Here is a 17,441-nt window from a genome sequence, read left to right on the forward strand (position 1 = left end):
GAAAAAGACCCATATGCGTAGCGGCGAGACGGGAAAAAGACCCGGGCTCATTAGTGCAAAGAGTTCAGGAATGCCGTATAGAAACCCATGCCCTCAGGGAGTGGACGTGGGGCGCCCTGGTGCTAGGCGGGTCTCAGGACATCCGAACGTCAATGCTGAGCGAGGACTGAGACCCTGAAGGTGTGGCTATTCCTGAAACATGTGTCTTAGAGTTCTAGTGGTATTCCCAGTGAACATTCACATTGAACACAACAAAAACTCTGTATTTACAGTATGTGCTTGTCACAGCAGAGGTAGCAATGAAGCTAAGACAGATCACTTCATGCTGGTGACTTTAACAGAAACATACTGTACAGGAGGAAGAACATGCCAAACTTGTAACCGATCTGCACATTGTTGTTTTTGTATGATATACTGTGATAACACAACAGAGCTACCTGTCATACAGAGCTGTGATTAAACATCCTGTAAGACAAAAGATTACCCACTGGATAAATTACTCAGTGTTTGAATGGCATTTTGGTTTATTACCTGATTAAGCACTTCTGTTCCAGCATGCCCTCCCCAAACTTCACATGATGGATGGACTCTTAAAAACAAATCAGACTATTAATAGGCCATTTAAGGAAACCTTATATCGCATGATTAAGTTCTGTTGTTCTGGAATGGCAGTCTCCAGCTTTCTCCCTGTATTTTGTATTGATCTGACATTTGCTGATAAAATATTAATCTGGATAGCAAGTAAAAAGACGAAAGAACCATTTTATGGATGCGGTTAATGATATGACAAAATTGTCTTCAGTAGGAAATCATCCAAGAGTGTCGTGAAACAGCTAGAGCGATTTTGTCCTTTGTATTCTTGCCATTAACATTATGTAATAATATGCTGTAGGTTCAGAGTTCATATCTGAATAATACACAAATGTACTGTACCATTACACATATTTGTACATACACTACTGTACAAATTTAAGACAGTCTTGAGTTATAATATATTACATGTATATGTATATTATGAATTTTAATAATTGCCTCTGAGACTCCACTACCATTTTCTAGTATTATAACAACTTTGAACATCATTAATACAGATCATTTTTTTCACTAGATGAGCCGAATAACCTCCTCACTTCTGTAACCTTTATATATTTTGTACATTTTTAAGCCTGTCTTTCAGCAAACTTTAGTCATATTTAGTCATATAAATCTTATCTTAAACCATAATAGCAAACATTTCAATGGTAATAATAATAGCAAAAATTTACAAATTCGCAAATTGCTGCAGAGGGTGGTGAAGTCAGCACAGCTCACTACCGGCTGTGAGCTACCAAACATCCAGGATATCCACTCAGCTAGATAAGAAGTCTTAAGAAGTCCAGGTCCATTCTCAAGGACCCCAGTCATCCCAGTCACAAACTGTTTTCCCTCCTACCGTCCGGTATACGGTACCAAAGCATTCGGTCAAAGTCCAACAGACTATGGGACAGCTTCTACCTCCAGGCAATAAGACTGCTAAATAGCCAACCTGCAGTTCCATCAGCAAATCACCCATAATGGCTACATGGACATACAGTTTTCATTGTATTCGGCATACTGCACTACTTGGACATAATATATTGCATACACAATGGACACATACATGTAGCAGCTCTACTTATATTGAGTTTTGTCTTAGATTATTTTATTCAACTTCTATTACATTATTATGTACCCTTAATTTTGTGATTTTTATCCCCCCGGTGAGCATGTAGAAAAGACATTTCATTGCCAGCAACTACTGCTGCATGCTGTAAATAAACTTTGATTGATTGATTGATTGGTTGACTGGGTGGTTGGTTGATTGATTGATTGGTTGATTGGCTGGTTGGTTGGTTGATTGGCTGGTTGATTGATTTCTAGTTCCTCAGGTGCTATCCCTGTGGAGTTTGTATGTTTGCTCTGTTTGTGTGGGTTTCAGTTTCCTTCCACAGTCCAGAGACATACTTGCAGGTTCATAGAAATAGAATATGGAGATAGAACAAATAGAAAGAGCTAAGGGAAATGTCTGTATTTTGTGGTTTATTATTTTCTTTGTATTGCAGCAGTATGTCTACCTCTTATTCTACATTAAAGGAGTCACCCGTGAAAAGCATGGGCTCCTGACGATAATCTTTCCATTACAATACAAATTGGATATTTGATGCAACAGTATTGTAAACAGAACACCTTTCTTTTCTATATCTCTACAGGTATTGTACAATTATGCACATTGTACAACTGTACATTATCATTAGAACTCATTGAAGAAAATCTAAATATCCACTTCCATTTTGAAATTTCACATGACTTTGTATTAGATTAAATTTCTTCCAAAGAAGTACAAAATTACGCTTAAACAGTACATATACTGTATATACGTGTATACTGCGAAACAGGTCATATATTATAAGAACCATATGTAAACATGACAGGTCATAGGCTCAAGCCAAATGTGTAGGAGAAATTTGTGTTCATTGTCTTTTCCAACCTCTCATGCCTATGTACAGTACAGTATATCAGTGAAAACCCAACAAAGACCATCGGTTCAAAAAAAGTGTAAATCTTGTGTGTTTTTTTCTGCCCAATTTATTTCAGTGGGTGATATTTCCTTGTTTTACTCTTTATTTGTAAGTACAAAAGTGTAATATTAAATATTACAGTCCCAACTCTGGCTGTTCCCTGTGTGTGTTTACTGTGTGCAAAAACAATATACAGTACATACTTCACTGTTTGTGGTTTCCGGGCCATCTGGAGATGCAGTCAAGGCTTAAATGTATTTGCATCTTTCTGTACGAAATCCTTCATGTGTGTTTTGATGTGCTTGCAATAACACTTTAACAGAATATAAATGTTATTCAATGCATTTCTAGTTTATTCTGTCTCACAATCATTAATGAAGTTATTCGATCCAAGGTCTTACTGCAATATATAAGAGATATCACTGTTCTTCTTGATTCAGGGTATTGATTTAATAATTAGGAGGCACAATTTATTGCTGTTGTATATCATACTTTATTCAATCAGCATTTCCATACCATGCTGTCTCGATCAGATCATGCATGTATTTGTCTCTTCCAAAACCAGTGTGTGACACAAAGCACTATCATGCCATTTTGTCATCTGTGTTTTTATTCTTTTGTTCTCTGTATGATAAAATACTTTATTTGTTCACCAGGCAGTATATAAATATTCAACAATATATTTCATTAAATAAATAATCCATTCTCTGTCATTTCTTTGTTCAAAACTCTGGATATTCAGTACACACTGTCAAAAGAGACTTTGATGAAGCTACCAAGCTGAATTTATTTTTTCTTTTAGATTTCAGTCATTACCTAATGCATAACAGATAGACCCCCTAGTCATGTGCAGTGTTATTGATAATGTCAGGAAGCAATATTAAGATCTATTGATAAATAGCCCTGAGACCTGTAAAGTGCTTTACTTAGTTATTGTAAAGTTATTGTAGAAGCTCAAACTGGATGCTTTGCTGAACTGTTTTCCAGAGTGTCAGCATTACAAACATTTTCAATGCCTTGAATACTGGAAGCATCTGTCTCATCGCAATCACTGGTTATGCTGCTTCCAGAAGAAGTGCTAGCAATGAAAGAATGCATTTTTTGGGCGTACAAGTCTCTTACATTGAAGTATGGAAGATCGGGATCTTGAGTCTTTACTTCTATATTGCAGTTTTCCACATCCATAACTTTTTGCCTTTGATAATATTTAGAAAACTTATTAAAAATAATGGTGATTGGCAGGGCAACTACCAGTAATCCACAGATAATGCATAAAGTGCCAATTAGCTTGCCCAGCAAAGTTACAGGATACGTGTCACCATAACCCACAGTGGTCATGCTGATAGTAGCCCACCACCAGCCAACAGGGATGGTCTGTATCTCCGATTCTTCATCATCCCTCTCCACAGAATACACAAGAACTGAGAATATGGATATCCCAACGGACAGGAACAAAAGGAGCAGTCCTACCTCGTGGTAGCTGTGTCTCAAGGTAGCACCTAAAGAACGAAGTCCAACAGAATGTCTGGCAAGTTTGAGGATACGGAATATCCTCATTAGACGCAGAATCTGGACCACTTTCCCCACGTTCTCCAGATTCTCATTCTCCTCATCCACATTATCAATGGCTAAGGTGGCATAGAAGGGAATAATAGACACAAAGTCAATAATGTTCAAGGGATTGCTTATAAACTTCTTTGGGCAAGGGGTCACAGTGAGCCTGACTATGAATTCTATGGAAAAACAGATAATACACACTATCTCAAAAACGGCTAGAACAGGGTCTTCAATTTCTTTGTCATTAGCATCAAATACTTGGAATTCAGGCATGCTATGAATACACATGGCCACAATCGATGTTAGGACAACACCCAAAGAAGCAATCGCAATCAATTTGGCAGAAAAAGAATATCCTGGGTTTTCAAGCCGGAGCCACACGTTTTTCCTAATCTCTGAACACCACGTGCCTTCAAATTTCTCAAGGTCTTTCTCCAGGACAGAAAGCTCTTCAAAAGACGAATCAAAACTCTGCTGCTCATCGCTCTTTTGGTCCCAGTCTTTATCGCCAGCATATTCCTTTTGCTCCTGGTATTTGTTGCTACAGCAAGAATCCAATGATAAGTCGGTTATCCCCCAGTATTCAATCTCCTGACAGAAGGAAAATACACAAAGTTCCTCCATCAGATGAAGTTTCCCGGTGTAGTAAAAGTTTAAAACGTACCGGAAAAAGCAAGGGTTTCTGTCGAAGTAATACTCTTTCTCAGCAACGCTGTAATCATCGCAAAGCTCCAGAATAGCGTCCTCCGATTTACAGTTCAGCAGTTTCCCAAGCCTGCTGTGGGGAAACCTCAGAAGAGTGCTTTGGTTTACCTTCTGTTTAAATCCACCAATATTCAGGTTAACAAGGTCCTCCTCTGTCCCACTCCTGTGGAGAATCTGTCCATAAACCATTTTGAAACCGACACATACGGTTCACCGTTCTCGGCTTGTTAGGACTCCGGCACCTATGAGATTCATATTGCTTTAATCAAAACATAATTGTACTTTTTATCTGGTCATTATTTTACAGTACAGCATTGTCACACAGGCTCATACTTAAATAACACCCCCCCCCCCCCCCCCCCCCCCGTTAAATCACCCACGGTGCGGTGAATTAATATTGTATATATCATGTCATTGTGACGAGTTCACTTGTAAATATGTCTCTACGTGAAAAATATAAAAACATGAATATCTAATAACATGCAATATAGTTTTATTTTAAAATGCCACTTACACACATAGTCTACATTTTCTATACGTACAGTAGATCAATTATTTGAATAATCGATATTAACATATTAATAAGATTAAGATATATCAACTAGCAAAAGTGAAGCAGACCGACTATAATTCTTTAATTGAGCATGGCACACATTTACGGTACGTTGAAATAATCTAATAATGTTACCGAATAATGAAGAACCAGAGTAAAAATTAAACGAGTTAATCGATACTAGATTTTTCTAAATTAAATTTTGAGTCCTACAAACAGCGACAGCTTTTCTAATGGGTAATTCAAAACTTACTGCAAAGTCATATGTAAGCTAGAATTGCTGTATACATGCATAGTATATTTATTTTAAACGTCTTTACATCAAGTGTTCGTGGTTTTTCTATGTAGAAAATGACGATGAATTACCACAGGAACCTTTTTTGCACGTTAAAAATCATCAAGACGAAACCTTTTTTACATATGGAATGAAAGTATCACGGGAATAATGCAAGGTAAACGTGAACAAGTTTGAGTTTATACTTGACACATTTATTACTTCATTTCACGGGCAATATGCCGTGATTATAATGAGGAGCAGGAGATGAATGTAAATGTGTTACAGTATGTGCACAGATTTATACTGTATGTGCTCACGAAATTAAATGAAATTTGCATTTGCCTCTGTTCAGTGACAGAAGAATAGTTGCCTAAAAAGTTAAATGAAGCCAACGCAATTACCCAACAATCGTCGACTACTGAAAAATAAAGTGTTCGTGGTATTTCTCTCATTGCACACTTCACCTAGTTTTACCATTTCTCCGTTTTGAGTTCCTTTAAGTTCCGAAATACTTATTCAATACCCAATAATGATTAGTAATATGTGAGAAACAAGATGAATAAACATCTTCTTGTAACCAACATACATTACCGTTTGGCTCAAATCGCTAACACTTGCTCGAAAAATAATATGTGGTTAACCTGACCTTTTCCAATAAACTTTCAGCGCAACTGAAATAAAACATAAAAAAATAAAAAATGTTATCTTTATCTGACAAATCCAACACTTGTGTCTCAATTGTGTCCTAGAAAAAACTTTCAGAAATGTGTAAAACGTCATACAATGTTATTCGCGGATTTTATTCAAAAGCGTAACAAATCATATAAAAAACCTCATGCATTTTGTACCTGATTTGTGATTCCTTGCTTCCATAAATACCTCTGTCGCTGGCGTCTCATTATTACTAACTTCCTAAACGGGATCAAGTCGATTAGTCTACCTCTGTATTCGCTGTACCCTTGCGGTATCGTGCAGCGCAGAGCTTCTCTCTGGCTCAGCATGCTGTGAATACGGCAATCTGTAGTGGCTTGACCAGATGCCCGGAGCGGCAACATCCTGGCGTCAGCACTTCGTGGTCGCTTTGATTGCATGCCCTCCAATTTTTTTGCATAGGACGTTCTGGTCTCATTGGACGGAAACAAGAAAAAAAAACACAGGGATACACATGAATAGAACTTTAACACATGTTCAAATTTCTTAAAGTACCACACAGGAAAAAATGTTGCTGTAAAAGTAAAAACATACAAAGTACTTTATCTTTATCAACATATGCGTCAAATTTCAGAGCGTAGTGTTTTTATACGGAGAGATGAAAAGTGACCTCATAAAATAATGCAGTAAAACATTTATCTTCATGTTTTACTGATCTATTTAAAATTTTTTGTGTTAAAGATTTTTAAGTGCCGAGTATTGCTTATAGGTCTTTTTAAAATAAAACTAGAATTGTCTTTCGATGCGGCACATTTGATACACTGATTAAAACGTAATCACAGAAATCACAAAAGTTAGAATAAGCCTTAGACTTTGAAAGTAGGGGATACTGTTGTCAACATCGATATACGGTGAAGTAAAACCTAAAAGTACTGTTTAAGAAACTGTTTTAGCTCCCTCTAGAGTTCATTTCTTGTCATATGATTGTACAGAAAGAAAATTGAAGAGCTGTTTTCATTAAGGTGAAAATCTTGAAAAACAAAAGTGAGACACACTGGAATCAAAGATGTGCAATTTGGAAGATTTTGTTCTCATTTTCTCTCTCAAAAAAGAAATCTGTTAAAATGAAAAAGATGATCCTATATGAGAATACCTACAGTATACATTCAATAACCTGTACATCCTATTTACATTTTACACCCTTGGATATTAAAAAATGATTATAGCTTACAAATGCCTTCGGTTTGTACATGCCTTCGGTTTGTATTTGCACTGATGTTAATTGTGGGAAACGAATGTACAAATTTACTTTGGGAAACAGACTAAATATTTCTGTAATTAACACCTGTTTGTTTGTCTTTCTATATTCTGATTGCTATTGAGGCGGCACGGCTGTTTTCACTGTGTAACCCCAGGTTCATGTGGGTTCTCTTTGGTTATTTTCCAGAGGCATGTATGCAACAGATTGACTTTATCAAAGAAGGCTCAGCTACTGAAGCAGCATTCCCTGTAACAAAACGACTTACAGTACCACTCCCAAACAAGGGCTTCCCATTGCGTCCCGACACCATGTTAAAAACAGACTGCTAAACTACACTGATCCGGCTGCCATTTCAGAGGCCAGAGAAACGGCACTCTTCCCGTTCTTGATTTTTATCCAGCAAATGGTCACCCTTTGTGACCACTTTCCTTACTAAAATAGCAGAAAAGCTAGAAGACTGTAGAACACAACAGTTCAGGGCAAGCTTGAACACTGAAGGCTCCTCTAAAAGCCAGTACAGCCTCACAGACTCATGCCCCTGCCGTACTGCAGTTGTGTGACAGATAAGTAACATACCTTGTCAATGCAAAACAAGGCCAACCTACCAAGGCGAAGAATAAACCTATTACTTGTTCCCAAGAATATTGTACCTTCTTGTTTAACTGCAACTGCCCTTGTGAAGGAAGGCAAAAGCAATGTCCCTGCAGGGCAGATGTAACCTCTGTAATCATCCAGGTGGATGCTGCACATTGGTGGTGGTGGAGGGGAGTCCCCATTACCTGTAAAGCGCTTTGAGTGGAGTGTCCAGAAAAGCGCTATATAAGTGTAAGCAATTATTATTATTATAATTATTATTATTATTATTATTATTATTATTATTATTATTATTATTATTGTTATTAATGCATGGCCTCAGCCACCTCAGCCACCCTGCTGTTAATATCAAAATATCACTAAAAGCCAGGAGAGTGGCCCTGCCTTGTATCCTGTGCTTTTGCAAAAGGTTCTGGGTTGTTGCTTTCCTTACCAGGAACTAGGTGGCTTTCTGATAGATGAATAAACGTGAGATTTTCCACCAAGACTCGTCTGTCCTTTTTGTCCAATTCATTTCCCCCGCAAGTCTTGACAAGCTTCACAGTCCCTACTATTGGAAGCAGAGCCATAACATAATGCTGCCATCACCATGCTTGACATTCAGGATAGCGTGACTGAAGGATGCACTGTGTTGTTTGTACTAGATGTAACATTTTGCATTTAGACCCAGGTGTTCCAGTTTTGAGACCACAAAACAGATTTATCCACATGTTTGCATATGTATTATTTAAATGCTATGCTGCAAATTCTTTGCAGGAGTTTTTTAGTACTGGCTTCCTTTTTGCCACTCCACCATACAGGCCAGCTGTGACTCACAGACTGTTTCTCCCAACTACAGTACATTGATGAACTTTGTAGCTTTTTCAAAGTGATTCTTGGCCTCATATTGTCATGCCTCACCAGTTTCTTCTTAGCCATCCTGCTCTATTTTGAAGGACAGTCTGATATAGGTTGTGTCTTGGTAGTTTGACACAACTTCTGTATTCAAAGGGTAGTCAGTGCCTTAGAAATTTGTTTAAGCCCTTTATTTTGGTCTGTGCTTTCTGCAACCTTAATCCCTGAGTTGTTTTGGAAGCACCTCAGTTTTCATGGTTGAATCTTTGTTTGAAATATCACTACCTGACAGAAATCTTACTCAAGTGACAGACCAACAGGTGTATCTATTGATGTGAACCATTATTATTACACACAGAAGCCCCTCAACTATGTACTGTAGCTCATTGTGCGTGCCTAAATAAGTTAAACTTATGAGAGAAAAGTTTTTAAAATACTTTTCCATTTTCTGTCATATTAATTATCTGTTGCTTTCCTCTCAGACACTTGGTGGAAATGAAGGCAACACTCTGAATTAGACTGTGTAGTTTTTGTGTTCATTTTGAATCATGTCATTAAGGTTTTGAGGATGTCTAAAAACAACGTTATGTCTGACTTTATTTCACAATTGTTCACATTCTACACAATGTAGCCTGCTAGGGTACAGTTTTCTGAGTACTTTTAACCGTTTGATTAATTGTGGTCCTAATTTTCCCGTTGCGCAAGCCATTTTTTGGTGCTTTGTAAACAATTTAAATTTCGGTCGAAAAAAAACATCTTGAAATGTCACTTTAAAATGTTTAAATGAAGCTGAAAGTAGTTTTTTGTTGTTGTTGTTGTTGTTGTTGTTGGTTCCTGTTAATGTTACTATAAGCTATTCAATGTCAAAACGGGTAGGCACACTATATTCCCTAATCTTCAATCTTCTTAATTGCAATTTAAAGGGTCGATATATCCCCAACCCCGTTTCGGATTAAGCTGTTATTGAAAATGGATCGGCATCTCTTCACGGACATCTGCATGAACACTAAATCTATTTCCCTATTTTCCAACAACAGGTGAACTCCTACTGACAACAGACCTGCAAATGGGAGACAGGTGCGCACTAATAATTGACCGATCTGTAATCACCTGCGCGCAACTTGGTTGTCTTCTTTATAAACCAGGCTCAGGGGGTTTGTTAGCAAGCACAGCCATTGCATTGGTTTTCCCCTCTTCTTTGGGTTTTGTTTATCCTCGCGTTCTTTTGTGGCTGCTTCGCTTCTATTTTAGGGGACGAAGCCAGGACTGCGCTGCTCTGGCTCCCTTTAATCTCATGATGGAACGTTTTCTTCACTTCGGGTGAGTCTTTCGTGCGTGCTTCACTTCTTGTTTTCTTTTTTTTTCCCGTTTAACTTTTTTTTTTTCGTTAAACGCAGAGCGGTAGTACTGCTCTTACTAATGGCAACTGAAGTCCAGACGCAAAGTACTATAGCAGGTAACATTTCGACTTATTTTCTGTAAATCCCTATTGGTTCTGCGTGGTTGTATGAATTTAACAATCTACTTCTTGTATAGATGCCTTAAAATCGCAATGCTTGGACAACGTCATGATGATGACCCTAGATAGTTCCGTTGTTTGGGGGAATTATCTCCAGATTGATGCCCTCAGTGAGTATCCTCAAATTCTCTAAAGTTATGGCGTGAGTGTCAAAGTATATTTCTATAAAAACCATTCTCGTGTTGTCCAGATGATACCGAGTTCATTACGATCACACCGGAGATCGCAGCACAGTGTGGCTTCAGTTTGACGGTGGATGACTGGGGAAACGCCACGTTTCTTGCCTCCGTTCTGAACTGCTTTTCTAAAAATGTGGTAATGGAGCTAATTTCTACTTACTAGGAAGGCCTTATTCTAGTAACTATAGAATGGTAACAATACTTCTGTTCCTCATAGGAGGATGCAACCTTCAATCTCTCTGTAAGAATTAGAATTTCACCAAATGTGGACATGTCTACAGCCTCCATGTATAATTATTCTATCAGCTGCAACTACTCCACTTGGGCAGCCAGGGAAATCCTCTGTGAAAGAAACTACATGGAGGTGAGATACTTAAGTCTTAATAGCAATTGACTACATGTCCTTTGCCAGTGAAGTGTGCACAATTGTAGGTACTTTAGGCACTATCTGATTCTTGCCTCCTGCCCCCAGGTGTCGGTGAGAAGAAGAGTACCTACTTTAAAGCAAGGTCTTCAAGATGATGACTGGGCTGCAGCATTTACAGAGGCAAGACTAATGCCTTCATCTCTTGAGTGATGGAAGTTGATGTACACTAACTTGCTCTTCCTTCCCATCCCAACAGGCTACTAAGGCTGCTTACAGAATCTGGAAGGTGGTCTTCTACCTGCCTGTTCAGAAGACCATGACTGCGGAAGAAGCTAAGGAAAGCGGTTATGGGATTCTGACTACTCCATCAAGACTTGTCCTTAGATCTGCTTACAATACATCAGAGAGTCAATTGCAGATGGTAATGACAAGGCCCACTTATTCTCCATCAGGCTGTATCTTGCCTTAATCTGACACCACTTTCTTTCCTGCTTTAGCTGGATTCTGTGCCAATGGCAGTTGTCCGAGCAACAACATTTTATAAGCAAAAATGGATGGTTATGCTTGTGGATTCAGCTGTCGCCTGCCCTGCTGGTGAGCTTTTAACCCATTAACAGTATTGGGTGTTTCTAATCCCACATGACCACTGACCAGTTGCTTTCTTCCTGTCTCCCAAAACTCCAAGATGGTGTTACCTTCACAGAAGACATGATAACCTGGAGGATCCCATACATCATCTCTCCTCTTGTGACGCCACAGGCTTTTGAGCCTGTTAACATTAGTTTGGGAATAAATGGCCAAAAGCTGGACCCTACAACTATCCAAAACCGCAACTATAGCCTGGATGTTGGCCCTGCAGTAATAACTGCCCAGTTTCCAGTGGGAGCATTGGGTGGTTACTACAAGGTTAGAATTAGCCTGTTGACAATTAACTTAAGCCAATAAAGGCAGCTGACTATAAAGAAGGCTTCTTAATCTTCCAGTCAAAGCAAGAATTTTAATTGTGCCAGTGGTCTCATTCTCATGAATGTCTTGTTGCAGAGCCGTGTGAGAAACAACAACTATGGAATAGTTTACAGAATTGAGCCAATGCTGGAACACCAGTGGAAGGATGATGTGTATGATGAAACCAAATACAAGATCCTTCATCCAATTACCACACCATTCATGCCAAGGCCCCCTACTGTAACAAATGGTAAGTATGATCTTTGCTCATGGGCAATGGAGACTTTACAAGTGACTCATAAAAAAAAAAAAAAATCTTCCCTGCCTTCTAGACACTGTGCCAGCCGATAGACTGTTCAATGTCACCCTGGGCTCATTCCTACCTGATGTGGAACTTGTGAATATCACCTTTGGGAATGAAACCCTTACTATACCAGAGGCTAACCAGCTGGGCTATAATGTCCAGGAGCACAGGTTTCCTAATGGCTCAAAGCAGTTTACTCTTCAGGTGCCTTTTGAAAGCCCGCATGTCTCAAAAGAGGTAACCTTGACTTCTTGTTTGGTGGGAGGGTTGCAAATGAAATGGAGTTCTCTAATGATTAACTTTTGTTGCAGCCAACCTCTCCAGACACCACAACTTACATTCTGCCCTTGGTGTATGGTTTGAAGATCGTGCCTCAGAATACCCCTTTTACTTATCCAGCTGTGATTATTGCCAGCCTGAAAGACATTGGTAAGTAATGGCTTTGATTGCTGGCATCCATGACTTCCACACAGGGGAGGAAATGACTTCTTTTTTTTTTTCTTGCCAGTTCCCCCATCTGTAACTGGTTACTGCAGCCTGACCCAATTCTATGTGACAATCAAACTTGGAAACCTAGGCCATAACTTTGTTATCTTTGTGGGCAAAAGGCAACTTACTCCCTCAATGGCTTCAGACTATGGCTATACTGAGAACTCCACATACATCTGGATGACTTTGCCATACAACTGTGCTGATGCTGTTTTTGAGGTAATTCTTTATCTGACTTTCTATTAGTGTGGTTTTCAATGTCCCAGTTGTTTAGGATGGATTCTAATCTAAATGGGAGTGATGGTCCAATACCTATAATGCTACATTGCTTTATTTCCAAGGTGATCAAGTCTTCAGAGTTGAGAAGCAGACTGGATCTTACACTGGTAGATGAAGAGAGGCATTGGGTCTCTGCAAATTTCTCTCTCTCCTGTAGCTTTCCGGTGAAACTGATTGGTAAGTTGCTTAACTGGGTGGGTATATCCTAATAGGGAGTCTTGCTCAATCACACCTTTCCTGTCCTCTCCTAGAGTGCCTTTCCAATGGAACTATGCCAACTATTGCTGTGAAAGTAGAATCGGTACCTGATCTTAACCCAGGGTCCCTAACCTTGAGGGATCCAAGATGTACACCTTTTCGGTATGATTCGATCACGGCAGTGTTCCGGTTCAATGTCAACACCTGTGGTACAACTAGGAAGGTAACATGAATTCCAAGCTTTTTCCCAATCTGGTGGAGGTCTTGTATACTTTCTAACTCCCTTAACTTCTTTCCAGTTTTCTCAGAACACAATGATTTATGAAAATGAAGTCCTGATGACAACCTCTGACCCACAATATAGGTGAGTACTATGTAAACATCTCCTAAGAATCCAGCTGGAGCTTTTGCTGTACTAATAGCTTGCCTCTCCTTTTGTAGGTTTTTGGTTACCTGTTACTATAAGATCAATGACACAAAGGTGGTAAGATTCGACACCAAGAACAACCTTCCCTTTGTCCCAGAACCTGCTCTAGGTCAGCTGGTTGTTGTGATGACCCTCTCAGTAGGTGAGGGTTTAGTTTCTTACCTTTCCACCTTAGTTTTAGAGTAGATATCCTACATCTCCTGAATAATCTCCCATGTTGTTACAGATGGATCCTACAATGAGTTCTATATGACTTCAGACTACCCTGTTGTGAAGTACTTGAGAGCCCCTCTCTATTTTGAGGTCAAACTCCTTTACAGCAGTGATCCACAAGTGGAACTGTTCCTGGAAGACTGCTGGGCAACTGGTAGTGCTGACAGAAACAGCTTCCCTAAGTGGGATGTCATTGTGGACAGGTAACTTCCAGTGTCTGGTAACTGGAACTGCATGCACATTTGTGAACTGGTTTGATTTTTTTTCTTTTTCCTCTCAGCTGTGAGAACTCTCTTGACCTGTACAAGACTGTCTTCCATCCAGTTTCCAAGACTACAAGAGTACCATTTCCAAGTCACCTGAAGAGATTTGAAGTAAAAATGTTCTCTTTTACTAAAGATGATGCTGCACTAAAAGGCGAGGTAAATAGTGGGGGGGAAAGTTCTTGGCTTGAACAAACAAGTAGTGATGGCTCTTTAAAGGTTTTTTTTTTCTTCTCCCTCCCATTAGATCTACTTCCACTGTGATGTTGTAATTTGTGATGCTAACAGCCCCTCAGACAGGCTCTGCAGTGGCCAGTGCATTCCAAGTAAACAGAGGCAAGGTAAGACTCAACCCAGATAGTGAAAGATTATTCCAAATGGCCTCGTAAAGAAAATGACTTACTTGGTCTCTTCAACAGTGCGCAGTGCTGACTATGACCACAGGAGGGCATATGTATCATCTGGCTTAATACTTCTGGAACCCTAACATCCCAATACCTTAACTGGTAAGACACTTTCTTTTAAAATGATTTTCTACTGTTTAGTTCTATTCCACTTATCTTTTTTTTTTTTTTCTGTCTGCAGGTCTGGGCTAATGCTGGCATGCCATAAATGCATTCTACTGTTTTGATGTTCCAAAATGTGTTGAACCTAAATAAAAGGCCAAATCTAATTTCTTGGTGTTTTTTGGAAACTAACCCTACAGGCTATATAATGCCTTAAAGGGGCAGGGGGTTCTCCTGTTGGAGTTGGCTTTCATAGCTTAAGTCCTTATGGAACTGAGGTTGCATACTAATTTAAGGAATCTATTGTACTTGGGTGATCCTGTTCCCATGGGGAAAAAATGGTTTCTCCCCTTTGGAACAGCTTCCTTTTCCTTAAGGATTAATCTACTTCATTCCATGAATTGAGTTCCTAACCCTTTTAGAACTTGAGTCTCAATTACTCAACTTCACCCATGGGCACAAATTCCATTTTAGTCTAGTGGATTTACAGCATTTCTTATAGCTCAAAGTATTTTGGGGTTTGCAGCATTTTAGTATTGTCACAATCTATTCAATAGTGTGTGTGATGGACTTGTACAGCACTGCTTTCTATTGGGTGCAAATTATCCCTAACCTGACATGTCCTTTTTAGCTAGGGCTAATGCATACTAAAGTATGTCAATTGCAATAAGAATAGCTCCTATTTCTGTAATAAAAGCTCTATTGTAATGAACCCAAAGTTACAGCTACTGCCTTAATATACAGGACTAGGATTTCCTGTATTAAGGAAAGGTATTGTAGTACCCTAAGGTAACTTACTAGTTGGACATGATTTTAAGCACCTGTCACTCAACTACAATTTTAGTTGTGCATTAAAGTATGCTATTTAAGGGTAGTGTTTGATATTGCTGCTGATACTGCAGTATGTAGGAGAAATTCTAGTGGGGGGGGGGGGGGGGGGGAGATGGTGGAGATGACTGCATTTAAGTAATGGGGCTGTGACCCAAGTTAGCGCTCAGTCACTCAAGTAGTCCAAACTTGACTTCTTAGTTTGGAGGAAGTAGGCATTTCAAGGAATAGAGTAGTGGGTAAATGTAATGCTCAAATGGAAGAATAAAGATTGCTCTTATTGTCAAATTAGTCCTAATCTTGATGTTCCATAACATGGTTATGCTCCTATGTTGAAACAACTGGTTCATTTTATTGATCCACTTGTAGAGGACTTGATTACACTCCAGTTTTTGGCACATACTGGACTGGGTATGTAAGTAGAAGATTCTCTAGAATTTGAGAAATCATAAAAATTGTCTCCTATATTGTACTGCTGGTGCTATGGGGTTGTGCACAGGTGATTTATCACTGTAAAGAACCACAATTGGCCTTTGGCTTTTTAAATAACTTAAGTGGAGGATTGTGCACGGTCAGCCCACTGTTACTGTGGTGCAGGATCTTTTGTATAATAGGACCCTGCCTACTGTGGTTTTATATGCATTTTAAATGGCATTCCATTCTCTGAGATTGCAAATGTGAGTATAGCCAGTGGTTTCAGTAACTCCTGTGATTCCTGCTTTGGTGTAAGTCTTGCTACTCCTCATTGGGTACAGCAGTACATGTGGGAGAATGCGGTGATTTGTGAACAGACGAGCTGTTTTGTTTTTAATTGGCACAATGAGAATAAGTGGCAAATTGACATTGTCACCAAGTTCTGTTGTGGGCTAACTGAGTGTGGGGCCTAAAAGCTTGTTCCCCTCCTATTGCTTTGGTTTGTAGGTAAGGTTCTAGTATCTTAATGTGACTTAAATGGCTGTACCTCATTTTTAAACTCGTTCCTGGAAATTGTTCTGATTTTATTTGCTCTACATTTCAAAACTTTTTTCAAGAATAGTTATTTTGTACTTTATGGTACAAAACAATGGCAAACTAAGTAATCACAGCTGATATTACTATGAAAGTGTTTAATCAGTATGATGCATAATGGCAATCATGACTTCATATTCAAAAGTGCACAGAAGCTCTACTTCAGCTCAAGCTCTAGAATGCGTTAAATATGAAATGGGGTTGGTGGCAGAGATGAGAGGTGCACCACTACCTGGGAGCTGCATTTGAGCAGTTTCAATGCCAGCATCCCTGCACACAGAAATCTACTGGTGCCAACTTTCACATGGGGGATGCTGGAAGTAGACATGCAATATTCTAACAGTAACATGCCCTGCTATCAAGGGGCTGGCTAGAACAGTCTCTCAGCTTTATGTATAAGTACAGTCAATGGTACAAAATCATTGTAAAAGGGGAAGGTGCTATCAAGTTACAGGGGTGGAATGAATACACAAGGTATAACTGAATTATGCTTTGCTAAATGCAAGAGTGGCCGAGATTGGTGGAGTGGCATGCTGTATTATGTTTTTGCTTTTTTTGGAAGTATCAATTACTCAAATGAGGCTTGTGCTGAATGGTGGCCCATTGAGGACCCAGAAACCCTGTGTGGTTCCATCTCTACAGGTTCACATTGGCCACTCTTTTAGGTCTATGGCTGATGATCTAACTTGTTTGCTGGCACTTTAAGGGAGTGCTGCAGCAGACCACATTTTTAAAATTCATGTGGATATTTTCAATATCAGCACCTTTTCATGTTCAGCATTGTTTTAAGTGACAAAGGAGAGGTGAATCTACTGATGCCCCACATTTCTAATCAGTCACCTGTGCTATGATGGCACCAGTCCTTCACTTCACAAAGTGACTGTCAAGACAACTCAACAGGTGGGGTGATTACACTACAGTCTCATATCTACACCACATAAAGTACA

The 17,441-nt window shown here is 39.2% G+C and overlaps 2 protein-coding genes across 4 annotated transcripts in view; one reads left to right on the top strand and one right to left on the bottom strand.

Annotated features, from left to right (window-relative positions):
- Nucleotides 1–6,696, bottom strand: part of kcns3a (potassium voltage-gated channel, delayed-rectifier, subfamily S, member 3a) — a 31,145-nt gene extending 24,449 nt beyond the window's left edge. The window contains exons 1-3 of one of the 3 annotated variants that reach the window (XR_015935444.1): nucleotides 6,478–6,696; nucleotides 4,008–5,041; nucleotides 532–589 (exon numbers count right to left, since the gene is read on the bottom strand). Coding sequence is in view for 2 of the 3 variants with exons in the window: in XM_088626099.1 (XP_088482225.1) it covers nucleotides 3,492–4,988 (1,497 nt within the window). In the remaining variant the exon portion in view is untranslated. Of the gene's footprint in view, nucleotides 1–531; nucleotides 590–3,014; nucleotides 5,042–6,477 lie in introns of those variants that run through there. The other 2 variants (XM_088626100.1, XM_088626099.1) reach the window with 2 other exon arrangements.
- Nucleotides 6,697–10,125: 3,429 nt separating this feature from the next.
- Nucleotides 10,126–14,823, top strand: LOC148675100 (uncharacterized). The gene is made up of 22 exons (XM_088626102.1): nucleotides 10,126–10,289; nucleotides 10,367–10,425; nucleotides 10,506–10,598; nucleotides 10,679–10,803; nucleotides 10,885–11,031; nucleotides 11,140–11,214; nucleotides 11,291–11,455; nucleotides 11,532–11,628; nucleotides 11,720–11,940; nucleotides 12,076–12,229; nucleotides 12,312–12,520; nucleotides 12,595–12,712; nucleotides 12,792–12,991; nucleotides 13,114–13,228; nucleotides 13,303–13,472; nucleotides 13,549–13,613; nucleotides 13,691–13,818; nucleotides 13,903–14,092; nucleotides 14,170–14,311; nucleotides 14,400–14,493; nucleotides 14,572–14,658; nucleotides 14,738–14,823. The coding sequence occupies exons 1-21, from the start codon at nucleotides 10,264–10,266 to the stop codon at nucleotides 14,637–14,639; spliced, it is 2,661 nt and encodes an 886-aa protein (XP_088482228.1). The 5' UTR covers nucleotides 10,126–10,263; the 3' UTR covers nucleotides 14,640–14,658; nucleotides 14,738–14,823.
- The last annotated feature ends 2,618 nt before the right edge of the window (nucleotides 14,824–17,441 follow it).

The sequence above is a fragment of the Lepisosteus platostomus genome, chromosome 3 (genome assembly GCF_059453375.1).
Source record: "Lepisosteus platostomus isolate fLepPlt1 chromosome 3, fLepPlt1.hap1, whole genome shotgun sequence".
Lineage (NCBI taxonomy): Eukaryota > Metazoa > Chordata > Actinopteri > Semionotiformes > Lepisosteidae > Lepisosteus > Lepisosteus platostomus.